Source organism: Camelus bactrianus, chromosome 5, assembly GCF_048773025.1.
Source record: "Camelus bactrianus isolate YW-2024 breed Bactrian camel chromosome 5, ASM4877302v1, whole genome shotgun sequence".
Taxonomy (NCBI): Eukaryota; Metazoa; Chordata; class Mammalia; order Artiodactyla; family Camelidae; genus Camelus; species Camelus bactrianus.
The window spans coordinates 58,708,228-58,731,738 of NC_133543.1; the positions used below are offsets into that span (position 1 = coordinate 58,708,228).

General features: G+C 38.6%; 1 protein-coding gene across 9 annotated transcripts in view; it reads right to left on the bottom strand.

Annotated features, from left to right (window-relative positions):
- Nucleotides 1–2,196: 2,196 nt before the first annotated feature.
- CCDC141 (coiled-coil domain containing 141) overlaps nucleotides 2,197–23,511 on the bottom strand; it is a 197,568-nt gene continuing 176,253 nt past the window's right edge. For 5 of the 9 annotated variants that reach the window (XM_074363973.1, XM_074363972.1, XM_074363969.1 and 2 more), the window contains 5 exons: nucleotides 21,984–22,167; nucleotides 18,929–19,041; nucleotides 14,850–14,966; nucleotides 6,174–7,009; nucleotides 2,197–4,040 (listed from right to left, as the gene is read on the bottom strand). In XM_074363973.1, coding sequence (XP_074220074.1) covers nucleotides 3,773–4,040; nucleotides 6,174–7,009; nucleotides 14,850–14,966; nucleotides 18,929–19,041; nucleotides 21,984–22,167 — 1,518 coding nt within the window. In that variant the 3' untranslated portion in view covers nucleotides 2,197–3,772. Of the gene's footprint in view, nucleotides 4,041–6,173; nucleotides 7,010–14,849; nucleotides 14,967–15,852; nucleotides 15,988–18,928; nucleotides 19,042–21,983; nucleotides 22,168–23,511 lie in introns of those variants that run through there. The other 4 variants (XM_045520396.2, XM_074363974.1, XR_012507065.1 and 1 more) reach the window with 4 other exon arrangements.

The following is a 23,511-nucleotide window of genomic DNA, read 5'->3' on the forward strand; positions in this document are numbered from 1 at the left end:
TGAATGAGTTTCAAATGAGATCTATTCCCAACCAGATTACCAAACCCCAGCTACAATAAAATATTGATAATTTGTGTAGTGTTCTAAAGAAGTACATAAATTCTGGTTTTGGCAGTTTGGACTTAGTCACTGAGAAGGGAGACACGCACTTCTACAGTTACACCTGATGATGATTTATGCCTGATTACACCTGATTTTAAATGTCAGAACAATGATCTTGGATTTTGCCTCTTCTCACCTCTGTATTATTTTGACCTCTAGAGCTAGCATAGATCTTCAAGTTTAAATTTTCAATCAGGGTGTAGCCCAGAGGATCTGATAAGTTCTCACTTAAGTTTTGTAGATTAGGTGAGAGAGTTTTATGCATTCCTTATGGCTAGAACCTGATTCTGACTGGTTAATGTCCATTATATAAAAGAATAATCTGGTGACAAATACATCTTTGTCTTTTTACATTCCCTGACCCCTCTCTCCAAAAAAAAAAAAAAAAGGAAAGAAAGAAAGAAAAGAAAGAAAAGAACAAGCTAGGCTTATCTTTGCTTACCTCTGACAATAATTCAAGAACTGTGGCGTGTGACTATGTCTTAAGTGCATGGGATACAATCGGTGAACAGGGCTGTCACAGATCCTGCTGATGAGGATCCCGCACTCTGGCCAGGAGACAGATGCTCAAACATGCGATTCCAATGCACCGAATTAAGGGACATGACATGGGCAGCTCAGGTGCTGATGGCGCCCGTAGCAGGAACGGCTACACTGGACTTGATGAGTCAGAAGGCTTCCTGAGGGAAGTTGTGTCTCAAAGGGACCTGGAAGGAAAAGCAGGAGTTAAGCCACATGAAGACAGGGTGGAATACAGTAAGGGTGCTCTGGGAAGAAGGACTGGAGAGAAGTAAGAGCATGACAGGGTAAAATGTGAAGTTAAATGTCGCTTTGTGGGGCAGATCAGAAGGGACGGAACAGAGGCTGGGAATGGAGAGGCAGGTACTAAGGCACTTGTGTACAACTTGAAGGAATTTAAACTTGGGGGAAGCGGTTTGTGTCTTGATTATAAGTGATGGTTAGCATTATTGAATGAAACAGTTAAATTTTCCTGCTTTTTTCCCCCAAATATTTTAGATATTATAGAATATGCAAAGATTCAAATGGAAGGATCCCTCTGGCAAATTTCTCCTGGAATTGAATGTGAAAACTTTACCTTCAAATGTTTATATGTCTTTCTATAAGAAAATCAAAACTAGAAAACTCAATGATTTTACCTTGTGAGAAGCTCAAAACACATTTTGTATTGCATTCCTTCAGGGTGTCGAGTACACGCTCTTTTAACTTTTTCTTGACATTTTCTTTTTCTTGTTACAAAGTGTTACTAACTGTCCAGAATTTACTCTAGAAATAAATGGGTATAAATCATGTATATTTCTTAAAACTGAAACATCATATCCATTTCCTAGGTTTCTCATTTTTAACCAATAATTTTGGTTCACACGTTCATAAGGAGAACTTTCGATCAAGACAAAAATTTTAACAAAAGGGATAATCACACTGAAGTCTTTGAAATTAAACTATAACCAGAAGAATAACCGAATAGCTGATTAATCTTCATTGCTGTGGGAATTACTAGATAGTCAATAGCTCAGAAGAATACGTAGGCAGGTAGGTGGGTAGGTAGGTAAATGGATGGATGAAGAGACAGATGATAGACAGCTACATGAACTATATCCTGAATATTGGCATAATGCTTTTACCTAATATTTGAGCTCTATGTATGTATGTGTACAAATATGTGATATACATCATATATATATCACATAAGGTATACATATCACATATATATATACCTATACTTGATATAAATTAAATATATCAGAGGATTTATATGCCTTGTTTGGTCATACACCATGGATATATGTATATCCCACCTTGCTCCCCAAAGGATTTACCTTAACAGCATGTAACAGGTAAGGTAAACCAGCAACTCCCAGGTACCAACAACCCCAAACCACAAATTCACCCAAGCTGACAAAATGGGAAGGGAGATCCCACTAAATTAGCAAGATGAAAAGGACAGGAGAGGTAAGAGACTATGAGTTTCCTAGAAGGCTGTATACATAAGCTTTTAATAGGTTTCTGTCAAAATCTGTAAGAAAATTAAGAGGTTAAACTTTTTTATTACATTGAAGACACAGCACAAGAAAATACATGGCAACTTTTTACTTAGCCACACATTTCACATCTTCAGATAAAATTCAGTAACTTTTTAATATCAACTTGAATATATTAAATTTAAGTATTTTTACTATTTGTAGACAGTCTTTACAGCAACATAATTAGTTCATCTGCTTCATGAAAAATCTATAATGAATATTCTTTCAACTAAAGATTTTACCCTAACATGACAAGACTATGTTTAAAATCTAAAAACAAATGCCTCTCTTATACATGTTTATTTTTTAAAGGAACTAAAATGATCCCCTTTTCTGAATGATATATTTCAGAAAAGCACAGAACATTCTGCAATATTAGTGATAATTACAGGGAAAGGATACAATTCATCTTATGTTATCCTATTATATACCTCGAGATTATACTAAATGTATCCTCCTGAGTTTAATTTCAAATCTTTGAAAAGGATATAGTCTTAAGAAATTAGAAAGGAGTTTAAGCTCCAATTCATAAAACATCATTTTGCTACATGCAAATAGTTGGAAATCACATACCAACATCACTCCTTTAATTTAATATTTTTAAAGAAACAACATCTGAAAGAGAAAGAGTGGGCAGAAAGCGGTATGATGACAAATTACATTAAACAATATAATTACCCTCCACCTTCAAAGAGTATTTTTCATTTTCCAGACGTTTACAAGACAAGGAATGAAAATGGTCAACTGCCTAAGAGGTAGATGATGAACCTATTTTCCAAAGAGGAAACTGAGGCACTACAATGCCTTACCACAGGCTGTAAAAAATTGTCAGCAGCAGAATCAAGATTAGAAGCAGGAGGAACTGGTTGCAGTTGTATACACGTGGCTGCCCCAAATGTGTCAACAGAGTGATGAGAATATGGTTGGTCCACCCCTGAAGCTGTGCTCCATCTTGCTCTGTGACATGCACAGCTGATGGAAGTTTGAAGCTCCATTTAAAGTTGACAGAGCATCTCTTCTTCAGCGTCAAACCCATGAAATCAACAGGAGGAATGACTACTTACAGCGGCATCCTCAGACTTAGGAGTCCAGGCTATGTTGAAACTACATAGAATGCACTTCAGTAAATGAGATCAAGACATGAAAAGCAAAATTAAAGGACGGCTTATGCAATAATGGAAGTTACAACTTCAGTTCAACATTTCTACTGTTACTCTACAAAGAGATGTTTATGAGTACAATTAAAAATAGACTCTCCAACAATTGGATTTGAAATATAATTCACAACTGCATGCTGATGGGAGACTTGATCGGCATGCTCTTAAATTATAAGGCAATAAACAGAGTGTCATTTGACTATGTTTTATACTGAATACATTACCTTCTGGAGAACAGAAGTGTTTCTTTATCCACTGCTAATGATTTACCTAAGCTCTTCAAGTACATTAAAACATGAAAGAAAATCTTATTATTTCATGAGCAGTGGTATCAGCCAAATAAGCAATATGGCAAGAATGGAGGTACACTTGGTGGGGAGGTACACTTGGAGGGAGATGCAGGAAAGTAAACAGCCATACTGTTGTCCTTTAGGCTCATGAGAATGACGTCCGCGGGTGCCAACCTCACAGTTACCGTGTGAGTATCCAGTACATTAGGGACACGCTAATGTAGATGACACACAGCATGATCCAGTTTATTCTTGTGATTGGTGGCCCGCGGTTACCTGTCACGTGGAGGATGACACTGGAAGAGAGAACGCCAGTAGAGTTTTGGGCTTGAGCCACATAGATGCCTGCATCTGCCTCACATACCTTCGGAATGAACACCGAATGTCTCGTCTCCTTGTGTAAAACCTGCAAGTGCCCATCTGCAGACAATTTCTGGCCCTTCTTGTACCTGAAGCAGAGAGTCAGTTTTTAAAGTCAGGATCACTGTTTATTCACATTATTTTCAAGTTCTAATAAGCATCAGCATTCAGCCCACTACTACTGCAATAGTTTCTATTTAGCGTTAGCAGGAACTCTGCAGCAACTACAAGTTCTGGTGGGGCTGTTTTCCCTTCAAGCGGAGGTGGACAACCGGTGGCCAGAGAGGTGCTTGATGGGCTCAGACCATGTTTTTTAAAAATTGAATTTTTGGACATTTAACAATTGGAATATTGCCCATGAAAATTCAGATATCCAATGCCTCTTAAAAAACCAGGCCACCTGGTCACACTGGGCCACCGTTAGCTCACGGCAACAATCACTCAAGTGGGAAATGGGATCTTCTATTTGGTCTGTGACATTCTTTCAGCCACTACGAAACAGTAGCTTGTGACATCTTGGAATCTATTGCAAGATTCATCTTCCCCATAATCCTCAACTCACAAGATCCACACAAGGATACCAAAGCGCCGCTTTAGAGGAAGTACTTACGTAGCACTTCTAGGCGAGATGGGTTCATTTAATTTTTGTGAATTAATTTCATTAGAAGAAAATGATTTCTAATTATAAAAGGCATTTATGCAACTGGATTTAACACTGTTAATGACAAGTTTCTAAAAGTTTCCTATGAACACAAGCCTTCAGCTGCATCGTTTCATAAAGCAAATAATTTGTGTATTTTGTTTACTCTATAGATTCTTGTTTATTTATGCCCATGTTCCTCCACACAAGGAGTGACAAACCTGAATCATTCTCTATTCCCACCACCTGAGTGATAATTCTGTATTATTTCTGAGAGTCCTGAGAATGATTTCCTGATAGCTCACCAGTTGTTAACTGGGCACAACTGCTGTAAATTCGAGGGCAAGATTTTTTTTTTTTTACAATACTATAGTGGTTCCTCAACAGTAAATGCTAACCAAGTCATCCGTGGTGTGGACAAAAACAAGAAACACTTCAGACATTTTTCTTTGGAGTGAATAGATATTTAATAATGAATTAAATATCTTTTAAATTCATAAATATGAAAGTCCTCATCTGTAAAAAACATGCAATTGTAAAAACAACAAAATAAGACAAGAGGCACACATGGCTGCACCGTGGCCCAAGTGCAGTTTCCTTGAATAATTTGAGAAACCAACATTTTCTCATAAATTGTTTAGATAACTGATCCACACTTCAAGTACCATCAATGGACACACACAATAATTGAAATCGTTAATTTAATATCTACTGAAACATTATGATAAATAAGTGCTATCTTACTTATCCTATTTGTTAACTATAAATTCGTACTCACATATTTGCAAATTTGTCCTCAAATAAATATACTTAAGGTTGAAAAATTTCTAAATGCTTAAAAGTACCCTGCATATTAAGAAAGTCAGAACTGCTTTTACATCAACAGTGATTTAAAACCTGTATTCTGCAGTTTACTTTTATTAAAACAAATCGGCTTAAAAATAATGACATCTCTAGAGTAAAGTCATATTGTTCACAGTTCAGTTATTATACCACCTTTCAAAAATGGATTTATTACCTGTCACTGGAAGCAACTGTGAAAGAAATAGTTTTATTCCATCTCTCACATTGAAGAAACTTATAAAAAGAAATCTTAACAAACAAATATTACAAAAGTGGCATGTGTGACTCTGTTGGAAGAGGGAAGAGATGAAATGGATAAATGACAGAAAAGGGAAAAACCCAAATGCTTATTAAGGTTTCTGCTATCATACAAGATGTGAAACCAAGAAAATTTCATGCTTGTATATAGAAATAAACAATAGGAAAGAAGTTCAACCCCAATCTTTAGAAATGTGGAATGTTAAAATGATACAAAAAAAATAGTACAACTAAGTTGCGGTGCTTTTGGAGGTTGGTTAAATTATTATTGTATGTGGTTACTTTTTTTCCCTTAAGGGTGTTAGCTCTGCGGTTATTAATACAAGAGTTGGGGGTTTGATGTGAGGCTGGATCATGCAGAGTTGCAGTGACGTAGGATATTAATCAGCCGTCCCTAAACCTTTAAGTTAGTGCCCACAGAATGATATGCTCAGTGATTCGATTTGTTTCTGTTCACGGCTTGTCATTATAGGCTACCCACCATGTCAGTGTAGGCTCTGGAAATCCTGTTACTTCAACTTCCAAAGTCACTGGAGAACCTTCCGTGACAGTTACATTAGACAGGAGTCTGGAGAAAGTAGGAGCCTGGCCAGCCCGGCTGACCATGCTGTTCTTTGCTGATGTACTTTTAATCTCTTCTGGGGGAACCATTTGCCTCTGATAGGCCTGGCTGGGGCCTGGCTGAAACCCGAGGCCTGAGTACACATCCTGGGAAGCATGCAGCCTATTCCGGGTTTTAGTGTCGTTATTATCAACATGCAGCTTCTCCCGTGTTTCTAGCGAACTTCCCTGAGCCTGGGGGGGCTGTTGCAAAGCTCTCTCATGCACTTCACTCGGCATGCTCTCTGGAGGTTTAGCACTGATTCTGTGGAAGGCAGTACTCTTTTCCAGAAATCCTGGAGATGTCAATGGGGGCTCAGCTTGGAACTGGGGGTAAGGCTTCTCCAAATGACTTGAAAATGTTTCTGTCTCATCATTGCAAACATCAGCAAAAGCAGCAGGTGGTGGAAGGCCAGAATCCCAGGCCTCCCCTGGACCACTGGCCCCCATCTGCATCCTGCAGGTGCTTGTGTGAAGGCTGAGGGAGGGGCTGGCACCTGCCTCCACCTCCATGTCAGACGGAGCAAGGAGGGAATCAGGGCTTCCCGGGAGCGGGGGCAGGGAGATGTCATCTGGTGAGACACACTCATATTCTTCTCCTAAAAGCATGTCTGCAGGCAGGAGCAGGCCTTGGGCAGCACCCTCTTTGCCGGAGGACAGTGGCTGCATGTCTTCTGCTCCACTGATGGCCAAGACGTCTGCTAGCGGGGTCTGCCCCTTCAAATTAGAAAAGCCAAAGCTTCGAGTTAGTCACTGACTTTTCTTTTTCCAGATCTCAAATTCGACTTCAGAGACAACTTGAGAAGATCTGCAGTGAGTGACAGCTCAAGGCCTTGGCAATGGCATCACAGAACTTGAAACCATTTGTCTGTTTAACCTGAGCACAGCCCCATCATGACCAAGGAGTCGGTAAAGTGACCTCTAGTCTCTGAGTGATAGGTGACAAACCTTGCGAAACAGAAGAGAGAGGGCCCTGGTTCTCATCTCTGATGGTGAGGCTGGACTGGGTCCATATCTTTCAAATCATGATCTGACGAGTCTCTTCTACCAGCAAATTCCTCTTTGGTTTATTTTTTCATCTACAATTCATGGAACACATGGTCCCTAAACATCAGGGGCTCCCTTGTTAGGTGATCCTCAGACCCTCCTAGAATAACCCTCCTCCTCTCTCAGGAAAACCAATAAAAAAAAAAAAAGATTGTGGTAAAACATACACAACCTAAAATTTACCATTTTAACCATTGTAAGTGTACAGTTCAGCAGCATTAAGTACATTCACATTGTTGTGCAACCATTACCATCATCTGTCTCCAGAACATGCTCATCTTTCCAAACTGAAACTCTGTACCTGGTAAACATTCACTTTCCATTCTCCCCTCCCCCAACCTCTTCGACTTTCCTTCTCTATAAACTTGACAACTGTAGTACCTCATACAGAGAAAGTCATTTTTAATGACTGGTTTATTTTTGAAAAGCCTTTTAGTTTTATTCTTACCTTGAAAAATATCTATTGAGCACCTCTTATATATTAGGTACTGAGCTAGGCATCAGAGAGACAAATGGTGAGTCAAAGTAACACGATCTGTCCCTTTTGGGGATGACATCCTAGTGGGGAGCTAGGTATTAATGGAACAATCGCACACTGTAGCCTTTCACAGGTAGACACACCAGGATAGAGTAGAGGAACACTTGCCTCCTGTCTCTCTGTCCCATGTGGGGCATAGGTCATGCTAGGAGACTGGGAAAAACTGATCTGCCTCCTGCTTACACTGTTTTAGAATTTCTCCCCACTCATCCACGTCCGTCTCTGGTTTGAGAAGAGGTTCAAATATCCCTTCTGGCATAGACTCAAAAGAATATTGAAGCTGTAAGTTTATTTCTAGGCATTTTGTTGTTTTTGATGTAATGTTTATGCTGGTTATAAAATTCTGGTTTTTGAAGTAAAAAAAAAAAAGTGAATGAAGGGCCACAAATGGCAAAATATCCTTCTTTCTTATGGGTGAGTTGTATTCCATTACACATATATATGCTGCTTTTTCATTATCTATTCAACTATTGATGTGCACTTAGGATGCTTCCATATCTTGGCAATTATAAATAACGTTGCTGTTAATAGCAGAGTGTATGTATCTTTTTAAATTAATTTTTATTTTGTGGTTGGCTTTATTTCTTTGATAACTATGTAAGTTTAAAAAGCTAAAGCTCTAAACATTCTTAGAAACAATGAACACTATATATATGTAAATTAAAAAACATATGTGCAGTGAAAAAAGAAAAAAAAAAGAAATGATCTATCAAGCCATGAAAGACATGGAAGAAATTTAAAAGACATATTACTAAATGAAAGAAGCCAGTCTGTAAAGGTTACAAACTGTACAATGCCAACCAAATCACATTCTGTAAAAGGCACAGCTACAGAAACAGTAAAAAATTGTGGTTTCCAGGGTTTTAAGGAGAGGAAGGGTGGGAGGAATGAATAGATAGGGCGCAAGGGATTTTTATGGCAATAAAATTATTCTGTATGATCCTACAGTGGTGGCTACATGTCAATATGCATTTGTCAAAACCCACAGAATGTACAACACCAAGAGTGAACCCTAGTGTATACTATGGACTTTGGTTGATTAAAAAAAAAAACGACCAGTTCAAGTTAATGTTGAGTTACCCTAGAACTGATTAAAATCTATTAAATTCAAAAAAAATAATAGAAGAATTTTGAAGCTGAAAAGGATCTCATCCATCCCAACCTGCTTACTTTATATCCACTTCTTTCTTTGACTTCCCTCCGCATTTCAGGGGCATTTTTACTTAATTAACAGTTACTGGGTTTTGTCTGGCTGATCCTGCTTGCACATGAGAAAGTTATGTCCGAGTTTTTCGTCTTAGCCCATAGTCCTGCTCCTGACATACACTTTTAAAGTGTTTTTTGAGAATTAAATGTGTTTCCGGTTGAAAATTAGAAACCAAACGAAACAGTGTTAGTGTTCCTTCTGCCATCCCACAGATATGACTTATCCTCAGAGAAAGTGCAAACCCAGCTGAGAGAAAGTGGTTTCCTTCAGCCATTGAGGAGAAGTATAAATTCTGGACCTAAAGCCAGAAGTGCCTAAAAGTTCTTCTCAATTAAAAAATTCCTAAATAAATCCTTATCTAGTAAGAAATGTTCCTTTTCTTTTGGTTTTCCTACCACAGCTTAGCTCTGCCTCTCTTTCTAGCTCTTCTGAAAATAGAATGTTCATTTTCCTTTTCATGGGGACTTTGATCCAATCTCCTGTTCAGTCTAAGACTCTCCTCTTCTCTGTGACATTCTGGCAGCCTCTGAACACTTTCTTGAAAGGGTGCTTTCTATAAAAAGAATTTTATGCTTTATTTGTGTTAAGGATAACTTTCTCTATTTAGCACAGATCTGCCTTCCCTCAGTATCCAGTGGATCTGAATTGGCCTCCTCAGTGACAAAGAAAATGTCCAACTGCCCTCCTCTTTTGCCAGCCCTTTGACTCTTTGGAAATTTGGTCCTACACCCCCCAGGTCTTTTTCTGTCTTGACTCCCGGAACTTTCATCATTCTGGGCACCTTCTGGGAGGTCCCACTCTTACTGGGCTATTAGCTCCTTCACAGGAGAGCAGGGACATTTGTCGATCTGAGATCATCTGGGCAGACAACTCCTCAATGACTTCTGTGGGCAACCTACACCTCTTCAGGGGAGAATAATGTTTAAAAACGGAAAATCTGCAACAGGATTAGGAGAGAAACTTGACTCAAAGTCCAGGCTAGTTTTCCCACTCCTAACTCCCTCCTGGGGAGGAACTGACTTACCTCATTGCAGATTTGGGAAAAGAGACCAAACATGCTCAGCTCTTTCTCTCTAAAGCCCTCTCTTTTGGATCTGCCTTTCACCAAGCCAGTGCATGCATGTTGGCTCTAATGTATGAACAACCTCTGGACAGGAAGCCGGTGTTGTCTAGCTGGGCACCCAAGTGGCGGGGTAGGCAAGTCTATCCAAATCAGAGAATGAAGTTCTGGGAAACCCACTAGAAAAGTCTGATCCATGTGCTGCAGTCCAGCTTTTACTGGTTCCTGATTCCTGATGCCTGTGTCTCACTTTCAGATGGTGCCAGACTCAAGAAGGGAATCCAAGGATATTGGATTTTTTCACTTCTTATGATTCCTGAAGTAGAAAAATACTTTCTGCCAAAAATAACACTACCAAATAAACTTCGACAGAAATAGAGAGTTTCCTCAAATCTTTTTCTAGAAACATTTCAATTCATTAATGTTGCTCCCTAAATTATGTTTATTTCCAGGATTCATTTACTTTCCAGGTGGACAGTAATCAGTGGAATCATCATCTCCTTGATCTATGTGATGTTTTTATGAAAGTGAATTTGTTAGTTCTTTTTTTGTTTTTATAAGAACCACATGGGACTACTGATTCACAGTGAGTTTTTAATCAACTAAAATTTCCGACTTCTTCTGTCTAATAATATCGTTGACAAAAGTGTTGAACACTGCAGAGCTTAGGACACAGCCAGATGTCTCCCCAAGGCAAGGCAAACTGTCTTCCAGGTTGACACTGATGAACACTCTTGGGCTTAATTAGGACCAAACACTGACCACTCATTCAGTTCACAAATTTCTCCACTTCCCTTAAGAGATATCATGAGTGTGTTTATCAAATGACTGACTTCCTGAAATCACAATAAATTTTGCCTATGGAACTAACCTAGAATTTTCGATTAAATGATCATCTCACAAAGCAAAATAGGGTGGGTTTAATAGAAGTTTTTCTGAGGAAATCCATGTTGGATTCTAGGCACTTCTGCCTTTATTCTCAAATGCAAACAAGCCTTCAGTTTTTAAGTCCTTGTGGAATTTTATAAAAATCCCTTTTAAAACCTACAGAGCTATAGTTTCCTGGCTCTACTAGTTGTTCTTTATGAAAATGATTTCCAAACATTCACATATACTATTTTTTTTTCACATTTTTCTGCTGTGAAACCATTTTTGCTATTAGTAGAAAAAAAGTGTGTGTGTGTTTTTCCAGAAAAGGGTGGATAATTCTGTATATCTCAGCACAGACAGGGCATATTTGTATCAATCTGATGAGTTCTGGTGAAGTGGCTGGGAAATTCTGATTTAATTCACCAAAATATAGCTCATTCTCAATTTGTTTCTCTCATAGCCTTGGCTGCTCTTTGTCTTTGTTAACTTTCTTTTTATTTTCCCACCTTCTAAATATATGAATGGTATGTGATCTTGCCTTTAAATTCTCTAATCTTCTCTACATACCTTTCCCTTCAAAGACCACACCCACTGTCATAACTAATGGTCAATTAACTTTTACTTAATCCTAAATCTGTAGCTTCAGATCTTATCTCCATTGGTATTTCTGAACTTTAATTTCCGCTGATGGACATAATCACCTGGCTCTACAATCATTGCCATGTAGGCAAACAAAGTGAATGTCAGGAGGAGAGAACCTAATGATACTCTACATCCATTGAACTAAGTGTGTAGCACCAATTCTCAAAGTCCACAAAGACGGGGGCCATCTAGTTGGAAAATACAAGGGAACACCATAAGACTTTATCTTCTAAAATACCTCCACAATAGATAGTCTTATCTTGGGATACATAAGACTTAATGAAGGTAAATGGGAAGTGGATAAAGAAAGATATTGAACATAGAGCTTGGTCTATGAAAGACATTTCTTGGGAAGGCCTTTGGAAGGGGACTTGGGCAGTCAAGGGGTGACTTTGCTACCTCTGAGCATTTGGGGAGGACAAGAGGAAAGAACAGAAGGGTGGTGAAGAGCACTTTTGCCCTTACCAAATTTTTCCAAAGACATTTCCAAATGCCTCAAGAACATCTTACCCCTCCCAGCAGGTGATCAGGATTAGTGGAAGAGGGCCCAGGGACCCCATCACCCACTTTGATAAAAGCACCCCACTGAACTATTTGCTATGAAAGTACTTTCATGCTACTACTTTACTAATCATCATGTAACAGATGAGTGGAAAGAGGAAAAAATTGTCATGGGAATCTACAGCATCATTACAAAACAGCTTATTTATATTCATAGCAGTTTCCTGGAGCTCCCCTTTGGTCTTGTGAAAAAAGTTACACGGCTGAAATTCAAGAGAATTGGGCTGTCTGCCCAGTTCTGACACTACTTTCTGTGATTTTTGGAGGGCAAAATATTTAATCTCTTTTGGCCTTAGTTTCCTCAACTGTAAAATGAGATTTGATCAGATGATTGTTAAATCCCTTCTAGCACTAGAATTCTGTAACTCTAAATGCTGGCATCGCAAGCCTTACATGATTCTGTGATTTTAGGCAAGGCTCTTAGTGCTCTGTGCCTCTGTTTAACCTTAGGGGTCTTCAGACATTCCTGTGGATTGAGCTTCGGTGCTCACCTAGGGACTCAAACACCATCACTAATCTGCTAGCAATGCGATAGGCATTGCATTGACTGAGTTGTCTATTTTCACCTGCTTTATTTTTGGGGTCAGAAAAATAAGGAGCACTTTACTATCTCCAAGAGAAAATCCTGTGCTGAATATATTCTTGTAACAGCTGGTGGACTTGCTCTTTCTGACTCAGATAATTTTCTGAGGATGAACAATACCACTCAAGGGTATTAGAAAGGAATGCAGTGATTCCCAGATAAGTTTTTTACTTGGTGCTTCTTGTTATCTGCCCACATGGTGTTCAGGAACTCATTACATCTGACCCATGATATAAATGATAGAGACAATAAGAGGGTAAATGCGACTGAGCTGTTAAAAAGTGAAGATTATTGCTGCCCTTTCATTCTGTCAATTGCACCAGAACGTATATGTGAAACGAGGTCAGTGAGAGATCTTGACAGCTGTAATTATGGATTTTCACTTTTATCCTAAATAACTGGTGATCTTTCATGTCTTTCAATTTATATTGAAACAAATATTTCTTAGTGAAAGCAAATCTTGCTTTTTTATTTAAAGGAGTCTCTTCCTTTAATTTTTTTCTAAGAAAAATAAATAAAAGCAAGAAAAACCATTTTTATGAAGTATAAATGAGTGTATTTGCTCTGGGAGCAATAACTTTTGTTTCTAATTAGTAAATGTGTGGGGTTGACAATGTAGAAAAATGTGCAGGATTTAAAAAATAAATAATAAGATGTTGGATTTAGTACTTCTTATAACTTAGTTGAGAAAATGTGATGCATTTAATGTTATTCTTTATTGTTTCAACTAGTTGGTCTCAATCAAGGTTGATTTTGCCCCCCAGGGGTATTTGATAATTCCTACAGACGTTTTTGGTTGTCACAACTGGGCAGAGGAGGACAATGCTGGCATCTAGTCAATAGAGGTCGGGGATGCTGCTAAACTTCCTACAATGCACAACAAATAATTCTTTAGGCCAAAATGTCAACAGTGCGGAGGTTGAGAAGTCCTGATTTAGACAATCAAAGTAACCAAAGACTATCTGATATAAGACTAAGGTCCAACAAGACAATTAAGGTTCCTTTGCCTCAGAGAGGAATCAGGGTTTAAAGGCTACAAAGCCATCCTCCAGAAAAGTCAGCTTGCTTAATTAATGGGACTTGCTGCCTGGTGGATGTATAATTACACTAGACCTTGACATGGATTTAACCTATGGAAAAGGACTATGGACCTATAAGAGAGCTGTAAGAACTGTATTTACTTTAAGGAAAGATAAGTCTCTATCCATGCAACAAGTACAGAATTTTTCTAACTCTCATGTCACAAAAAGTATATTGTATTTATTTGGGGGTAGCTGAGAATAATGTTGACTCTGCTTGTTCCTTCAGTTCCTTGGGAGAGAGACCAACACTGGGAGTAAACTTGGCAAAGCCTAAAGTCAAGAGCTATTTATAGTCCAGCTGCTATGAATAGAGAGTGAGCAACTTATACCAAAAAATCCATAATGATGTGATTTGAATAATGTTTTTGAAATGCATTTGCATTTTGTGAGTATTTGCAGTTTTTGCTGCATACTTAATCTATCTGTAATGCATAGATTTTAATTAACATTTCTCTGAATACTTTAGCATTTGTATTTCAGTTGCATCCTATGTTTTAGTACATGTACCTATAAATATCATCTTAGAGGTGGATTCTATGGAACAAGATACAATCTAATTTGATGTATTGAGTTTTTCCAGTGGGTAATATAAAACAACAGAATCACATCTTGGTGGTATGATGAAGAGGAGAAATACATTTGAAGCTGGGATTGAATATATTAAGGCCAACAGTAAAGGCAGCTAAAGATGAGAGAAACAAAAGTTTTTGGCAACGGTATGGTATTTGAACGGCTGTCTTAATGCCACTGTGAAATGCTATGGTTCCAGTATTCAGTGGGGGGGAGGGGGAGGCACAGAGAGAAAGCACAGGGGAGAGAAGAAGGACTAAGAAAGGGGTAGAAAGGAAGTAAGGGGTAAGGCATTTACACTGGAAGATACAGATAGATAAGAAGGCTTCCATTAAATTTTTTCCAATGTACAATGACTCTAACCTCAAAACAAAAATGAATATCTGAGGTTACATACCTTAATCCTTTCTTTATTAAATACTGTCTGCTTACTTCTCGCTGGTTCTTTCAGTAGGTCGACGCAATCATCATGGAAGTCTTCCATATTCAGATTCATCTTTACAACATCTCCCTGCTGTACAAAGTGATGGTTAGTGAGAGCTTGGGCCAGGAAAGTTGAGGGAACAATGCCACACAGTAACCACTTGGGAAAAAACATAGACCATTTGCAATGCATCAGTAAATGTATTCCACAAGAGATGGACACACTCCCGTGATGTGATTTATAAAGCTATCCCTTCAAGCTTATGGCTCCCTTCCCACCTCATTCCTTTGATAAAGTTCATTTTCAGAAAAAAACTGGTTGTTCAAAGGCCCAGCAGGAAAAAAGTCACTGTTACAATAGAATACACCTACAGGAACATCCTCTAGAGAGAAAAATCATTGTGTGTGGCAGTTTAAACCACTGGGAGAATCTGGGGGGCAGCAATGAGGTAGAAATGGCTGAAGATCCTGATGGAGAACAAAGTAGGAAATCCAAAGAATTTACATCAGCAAAATGTTTGGGAGATTCAAAGGAAGGAAAAGAGGAAGGAAATACCACTGAGTATAGGTAAAGAAAAAAATAACTGAGAACAATGATGCTTTGCGGGGGATGGTATTTTGCCCTTGCAGTTCATGGGCTCCATTTTAGTCATGGAAGGACAGGGGGTTTGCAAATTGCTGCGAAGCCAGTGTGAGAGCTGCAGAGACTCTGTGAAGGTTAAGGGAGCCACAGGCACACCAAGTGACAGGACACCAGTTAGGATGAGGTCATACTGCAACAGAAGATGCTCTGTACTGCCTGGAACATGGGCATCAGATGAGTCTTAAGAGAAATAGGCATGCTTTTCAAATGCATATGTTACACCAACCTGGAGGATTTGGGGAGACCTTTACTGGGGAGATTCAGCTTTTACTCTCAACTCTAAAACTTAAACTGGTTTGTATCACTGGATAAGTTACTCTGCTTTAGTACACACCTGAGCGCTAATTCTCAAGTGGCAGTGGTGGAAGGAGTACTCGATTTTGAGTTGTAGCTGAGTTCACGTTCTGGATCCACCACTACTGAGTGTGGGGCTCCAAGCAGAGCTCTTTCACCCTCTTTGAACTTCTCTCTAAAACAAAGAAAACAACATCTGCCTTATGTCCATCATAAGGCTGTTTGGAAATTATAGAGGTAATATATATCAAAATCCTTTGTAAATCTCAAACTGCTATACAAATAGAAAGGATTATTTTCACTATTTCAGCCTTGACAGGGATTTCTGGGCCTCCTTTTCAGTAACCTCCACAAGAGAGAGTCATAGCATCAACCCTACAGACATGAAAACTAGGCATTTATGCTCGCATGCTAACATCTGTAAAGTGCTAGTAAGCGTTCTTTGACAGCCTTTTGTTCAGGCTGTAACTTGTAGCGCGATGCTGATGCCTATTTTTTTTTGCCAGAGAGGCCCTTCCTCATTTTTGTATCCACCCACATCAAGACTATTTGAGCTCCTGAATGATTCTTTTCTGTGCCAATCCCTTGAGCTTTTACTACAAACGCCAAAACACCTTCTGGAGAACTTGTTTTAGGGAAAGCGTAGTGTTAAGTGCTGTGTGAGACTCTAAACTGAACGGGGTTTCCTCAAGTATGATCAGGTAGAGAGGCTGGGATGGCAGTGATGGTTATATGCGATGACTGGTAGGAAGGAACACAGATGCTTTGGGAGGTAAGAGGGGGAGTGATACAGCTGAGGAAAGAGTTGTGGAGAAGGCAGTATTTGGGTTTGGCTTTGAGGGATCAACAATTTAGATAAGAGAGATAGAAGGTCATGTACGTGAAGTACAGTAGTCGGCCCTTATCTGCAGGGGATACGTTCCAAGATGCCCAGTGGATGCCTGAAACCGCAGATAGTACCAAAAACTTTATATACATGAACTATGTTTTTTCCTGTGCATACATACTTATGATAAAGTTTAATTTATAAACTAGGCATAGTAATAGGTTAATGACAATAACTAATAACAAATAGATTAGAGCAATTATAATTATAGCAATATACTGTGACAAAAGTTATGTGAAGGTGGTCTCTCACAATTTAAAACTAATGAATTGTTTATTTCTGGAATTTTCCATTTAATATTTTCAGACCGAGGTTGAGTGCATCTAACCGAAACCACAGAGAGCAAAACTGCAGATAAGCAGTGGCTACTGTCAAAATTTAGAAGCAGGAAACTTAGGAATGTAGGGGGTAGACCAGTGAGACAGGAAGCTACAATGAATGCAGAATCACAGTGATTTGGAAAGACCATCAGCCTCAGAACACTGGAAGGCCTTGAGTCTGAACTTGACTCGCTAAGCAAGGAAGAGTTTGTAGCGAAGTACTTTCAATGTAAAAAATGACACTAGCAGAACTATATTCAGAAAGGGGCATCTAGCTAGAGTGAATAATTAGGAGGCTCCTGACTACAGGAAAAGAGAATCCAAGTAACAGATAGGGGATGAGAAAGAGAGGGTGCACTCCTGACTCAGGGAGTGCAGAAGTATCAGAGAAAGAGGACGTGGAGAGAGGGGGTAGAAACAGTTTCCAGGAACAGTAGCCATGAAGGTGAAAAGCTGGAAAGGGATATAACTTTAAGGGAATAGGTTTTATTAAATGGAAGGGATGTTATAGGCAACAGCAAAGAGTCAGAAGTAGCAGCGATTTTCAGGCTGTGTATCAGACAGAAGTCAGGGGAAGAAACAGATCCTCAGTGGGTGGGGTGAAGGTGGGGAGGAAATGACAAATGTTGAAAAAGATAATACAAATTATATGGTACATTCATACATTACTGGTGGCACTATAATTGTAAAAAAAAAAAACAGAAAGCAAAATATATATATAAACATTGAAAACTTTATAACCATTTACCCAAATCTGCCCTGGAGAATTTTTGTGTAGGTAATAATACGAAAGAAAGATAAAAGCTTTCATGTACAAAGATGTTCACCACAGTGTTATGTAAAATGGTAAAAAAGTTGAAAAATCTAGATTCTCAACCAAAGGAAAAAGATAATTTGACTGGGCACCCACTGAATAGAAAGCTTAGCAAACTAATTTGAATGGGATGGTATTCAAATTTACGACATGGAAATTTACACAGAAAAAATGGTTGCTAGAACAGATATAATTCTGCTTTGAACTGCAAGAGCACAGTTATATCTCGATAACAACAGCAATTACGAGAATAATCACAGGTGTCTTCACGTTCAGTCCTCAGGGGTACTCTGTGATGAGACTCCTCTATGTCCATTCTATGGATCAGGAAACTGAGATTCTGGGCCATTAAGGAATTTCCCCCAAATCACAAATCCAGTCATCTGGAGACCTGGCATTCCTTGGGGGGCTGTGTTTTACCCTAGAGCCTGTGTGCTTAGCAACCTTGCCATTGTCTTCATCCTAAATAACTCTGGTTCTTTCAGCCAGCTGCAAACACAGCACTAATGAAACCATTTTTTAACATGATAGAGACAAAATAATGTATGTGTACATTTCTCTCTTTTAACTGGATTTTGCCTAGGTAGAGTCATAAACACATTTCCTCTGTATTTTTTACCATCAATTTTTTATTCCATGAAAGATGCTAATGATTATTTTAATATTTTCATGAAGCTAGATGTTCAATGAGTATAATACCTGAATATTAGTTTTATTTTCTTTGGGGCCACAATTTGGAGGGAAAAAAACCACCTGTGTTCATTATTTATGAATGAAAACGTAAGGTTACTTAATACAGACTTGATTTTGATTTTACCAGCACACATTTATTCTTTAAGTTGTGATCCATGAAAATGTTAACGAGACACCTTAATTTTATTTGGCCCTCATTCTCAGCAATATTTCTCTCTGCCATGATAGAAAAGAAACAGAATTATCAGAAACACCCAGATAATTATGTTAGAAAGCTGTGAGACAAATGTGCACATTGTCCCTTGAGAATTTTCATTAGAACATCTTTGCACCAGAAGACACTTGCTCAACACATTTTTATTTATACCACTTAAAAATACATACTCTGGTAAGAAGAAATTACCTTCAGCTTTTCCTCCAGCTCTGTGAGAGAGCTACATAATTCAGTAACAGATTCAAGGACCTCCTTGTGTTTGGCCACTATTTTCTCAGCACATTTCTGTCCTTCCTCAAAACCTGGGGAGAAAGGATAAAATTATATTTAAAAGTAAAATCCTTAGCAGGGAAAAAAAAAGTCCCAGGCAAGAACTTATCTCCCCAGTGTCCAGTTGTAAGGGCTGGTAGATAGTAAATGCTTAATAAAGACTTGTTGAACAGATAAATACATACATACATATATACATACATACATAAAGCCATTTTTGAAAAAACCAAGTATTCTAGAAAAACTGTCACATTTGCTGTGCCACGTTAATTTTATGTAACCCAAATAGTGTTGCCATATGAGTATTCTTAAAGCTCCATTCTGATCAGTTCTCTTCTTTTCAGAACATTCAGTGGTTCTTCACTACATAGAAGAGCCTACATTCAAGGCTCCCCATGATATGGTTTCAACCTGCCTCTCTCAAAAGTATGTCACCCTAACTTTCTCACCTATTTCATCTCTGGCCAAACTCAACCAGCAACTCTTCCCCACAGCCACTGAGTATTCTTTCCTGTACTGGGAAGGCCCTCCCCCACCTCCCTATTTCTGCTTGACAAATCCTACTCACTCTTCAAGGTCTACCTCAAATGCCGACATCTTTGTGAAAGTGTTCTGAACCTTTCCCAACTGGATTTTACCTCTCCTTGTTGGAATGATATTACGAAGACCTAGCATGGGGCGAGTGCTTATTATTGCCTGTGGCTCAGCACTTTATATGCATTAGTTAACATAATCCTCCTCTGATAGGTTCTATTGCATTTCCTAGTGAGGAAACTGAGGCACAAAGGAATCTCCTCAGGTGACCCAGACAATGACTGGAGGAGTAGAGATTTAAACCTGGACTACTGGACTCCACAGTTTAGGCTAAACTAGTATTGCACATTGTTATGGGCTGAAATGTGTCCCTCCTAAAATTAATATGCTGAAGCCCCAATTCCCAGTATCTCAGAATATCACCATATTTGGAGATGAGGTCTTTAAAAGGTGATTAAATTAAAAAGAGGCTATTAGGGTGGGGCCCCAAACCAATATGATGATGTCTGTATATGAAGAGGGAGAGACACTGGGGAAATAGGGGTTCTTGTGCACAGAGGGACGTCCATGTGAAGAGGCAGCAAGAGGAGAGAAGCCTCAGCGGAAATCAACTCTATTAGCACCTTGATCTGAGACGTCCAGCCTCCAGAACTGTGAGGAAATAAATTTATGGTGTTTAAGCCACGCAGTCTATGGTATTTTGTTAGAGCAGCTCGAGCAAACTAATACACGCATTTTATACCTTTCTCATTGCATTTACTATATTGTGATTTCTAGGCATAGATTGGATTCTTGAATGATGGAACTAGGTCTTATATGTCTTTATATCAATCACAGCTCCTGGTACATAATGTGTACTCACACATTTTTTTTTAGATAAATTTATTTGCATTAAAATTCTGGGTTCAATAATGCCTGGGTGGCCAGCAAAAGTTGATATAATATTCCTAAAGTATCTTACTTGATGAAAAAAATTTAAAATCCATAGTGGATAAAGACCCATGCCATTCATTTATTCATTTAGTGGGTCACTTATTCATCAAATATTTGTTAAGCACCTGTATGAAACATGAAGCAGTGAACTAACAGGCAAAATCTCATCTCTTAAGGAGCTTTTACTCTGGAAGGGAACAACAGACAAATAACTACACAATATGTCAGCTGGTGATGAGGGCCAGGAATACAAACAAAGCAGGATATGGGATTGTGTGTGATGGGAAGGTAACATAACTTTTATGGGGTCTTTGTGAGTACTTACCATGTGCTGAAATTGAATAGGCACTGAAATATAGTGATAAAACACACTTTCCTTGCCCTCAGGAGCTTATGGTCAGTGGAGCAGACAAATGAAAAGGTGATTATGCTACAGTGTGAAAAATACAATAATAGAGGAAAACATAAACCATTCTACAGGAGCCAAGTGTCTCCAGAATTTTTTAGTGCACTTATACAGTAACTACAGTACGAATGAAACATCACATTCATTTCTGTTAATTTTCAATCTATATAAAATCTGTATTTTATTATTTTTATATTTCTACCCTTCTCCTTTGGAAAATCATTAATAATTTATTCTCAATAATGTAATATTAGGTATTGCATATCTATTGTCCTACAAAATTTTTATGGCTATCCATAGATAGTGCTTCAGGTACGAGAGAAAATGTTCATCTAGCAGCAGCTGCAGGCAGCCAAATGAAGCATTTCACAGCACCTGCTGCTGTCTTCTTCTGGGGCTAGATTTGCCCAATCACCAGGAATTACTCTTAGCCTCAGAGTTAACACTGTCAGGGAATTCATGAAACTTATTCCTCTGCACCCTCAAGGACTGTCACCAACCAAAGGCCTTTTAAATGGTGGCCTCCTTCAGAGAGAAAGACTTCTCAGATCGACAGTCACAGAGAAGAGGAAAGCCAACCTGGGAGATGATAATTTGGGTTCTTCCATTCACTCCACAAGTGAGAGGAAGATGAGGGGAAATCTTCCAGCTCTCTTATATCCATGAACCATAACCCTCATAGAAATGAGAGGACTGTAGACTTCAGTCTTAGCTTTCTACCTACCTAAACTATTATGGGAATTTTGTATGTTTTTTGAGGAATCACTCCAGTGGAAATTAGATTTTTTTTTGTCTGCATAAGCTGAGTACTGTTCTGGTTTTATTACCCTGAAGATGAATGGCTGGGACGGGGGAAGAAAAGAGAATAGAGAAGGAGGGTCTACAAACGGTCATTAGAGATCCACAGGCTTCATCTCCTGCAGCCAGGGGCGCCTTCCTCTACTCCCCACTGGTCACTTTCGTTCCTCTCGGAACCCTTTCCCTGAATAGGCTGGTGGAGTGAGGACCCTGAGGTCTTGTCACGCTCTGCCTTCTGCTGGATTAGGTTCACTACAGATTCATTCAATGGTGAATCACTAGGTATCTTACAAGAGACCTCACCATATAAGCACTGAGCGAGGTCACTGATCTCCTGAATCCTTTCTTCTTGCTGAGGCACTGAGGGTGTGATAAACTTTTGGAACTGCTGGTGGAGAACTTCCACAGCTGCCTTTGTCGTGCACTCTGTGGCGTATTTTCCAACTCTTACAACTGTAGCACTTGCATCTTCATACCAAAAGTGACACTAAATTAAAATGGGACAAAACATAGATTAAAGAGACACCGTCCTTCCAAAGTTCTTCATTTTGACCACTGAAGTATCAAATTCCAATTTCCTCAACATTTATATTCACATTAGTGGGAACTCCCGGAGGCCTAATATAGAAAAGATCAAAACATGGTCATATACTTTTGCACTTGGAAATGAGAGTCAGATAAGAAAGAAGTATGGAAATTCGTTTGATTTTCCAGCCTCCCTAGATGTGCCTGAAGCATAATTCCTAAAATGAATGCTGCAGGCTTACAAGAACAGGCAGTATGAAAAGCATATGGCGCTAAAAAGAATCCAAATGTCAGCTAAAGGAAAGAGCGCAAACACACAAATCCAGCCTCATTAATTGAAATCATTAACACACGGATGAAGTATTGCCCAAATAACACTCCAATAAACAAATTCCCTTTTAAGAATAAGATTTAGTCTACAGATTGAGGAAATATCACTTGAAGAATAGCCTTTAAACTCTTCTTAATAGAAAATAGTCATATTTTCAAAGCACAGTGGAGAATTGAGACAGTTTCTCACCAAAAATAAGTAACTGTGATGGAAGAAATGTGTCTGAGCAAGGCCAGAATCACTTAGGCTGAGTGAGAAATAGAAACACATGACTCTGTTAGGAGCTGGCTTTAAATAAATGCCACAGAAGTACAGCGAACCTATACATCAGATACACAAGAATGATAATCACGGTCCTCCTTAATGTGCTGTGAAGTCTAAAAGCTCTATTGCATTTGTGGTAGAGAGAGATGTTTTCTATCTCAGAATAATGGCTACAAAGAACACTCAGGAACTTCAACTGTAGAGTTTCTTCAATATGAAGTGTGCAAATAACTTTATCTTGTCACATTTCATATAATTTATGTATACCTTTCCATTTATCCTCTTGACAAAAACAAAATAACACCAATAACAATTTTTGTACCTGAAAAATCCAAGTATCACCTTTCTTTCTAAACATTTTCAAAATCTGTGAAATAAAAAGTCATTTTGAGTAGTTTAACAGATATCCAGCAATTCCTTGATGGTTAAACATCTTGAGTTGATGAGGTTATGGAGAAATGAGAACCTCTCTTATGGTGCTGGTAAGAAGAATAAATTAGTAAAATCTTCCACAATCAAAACCTTGTAACATGCATCCCTTTTGGCCCAGCAATCCTACTTTAGGAAATTATCCTAAGGAAATAATCATGAAAAGGAACATGATGCATGAATTTAATGACAATAATAGCTAATGCCGCATTGTTTTAAAGCAGCAGAGTAATTTTAAAAAGTAGTATTACAACACGGATAACGTTACAACAAGAAGAGGAT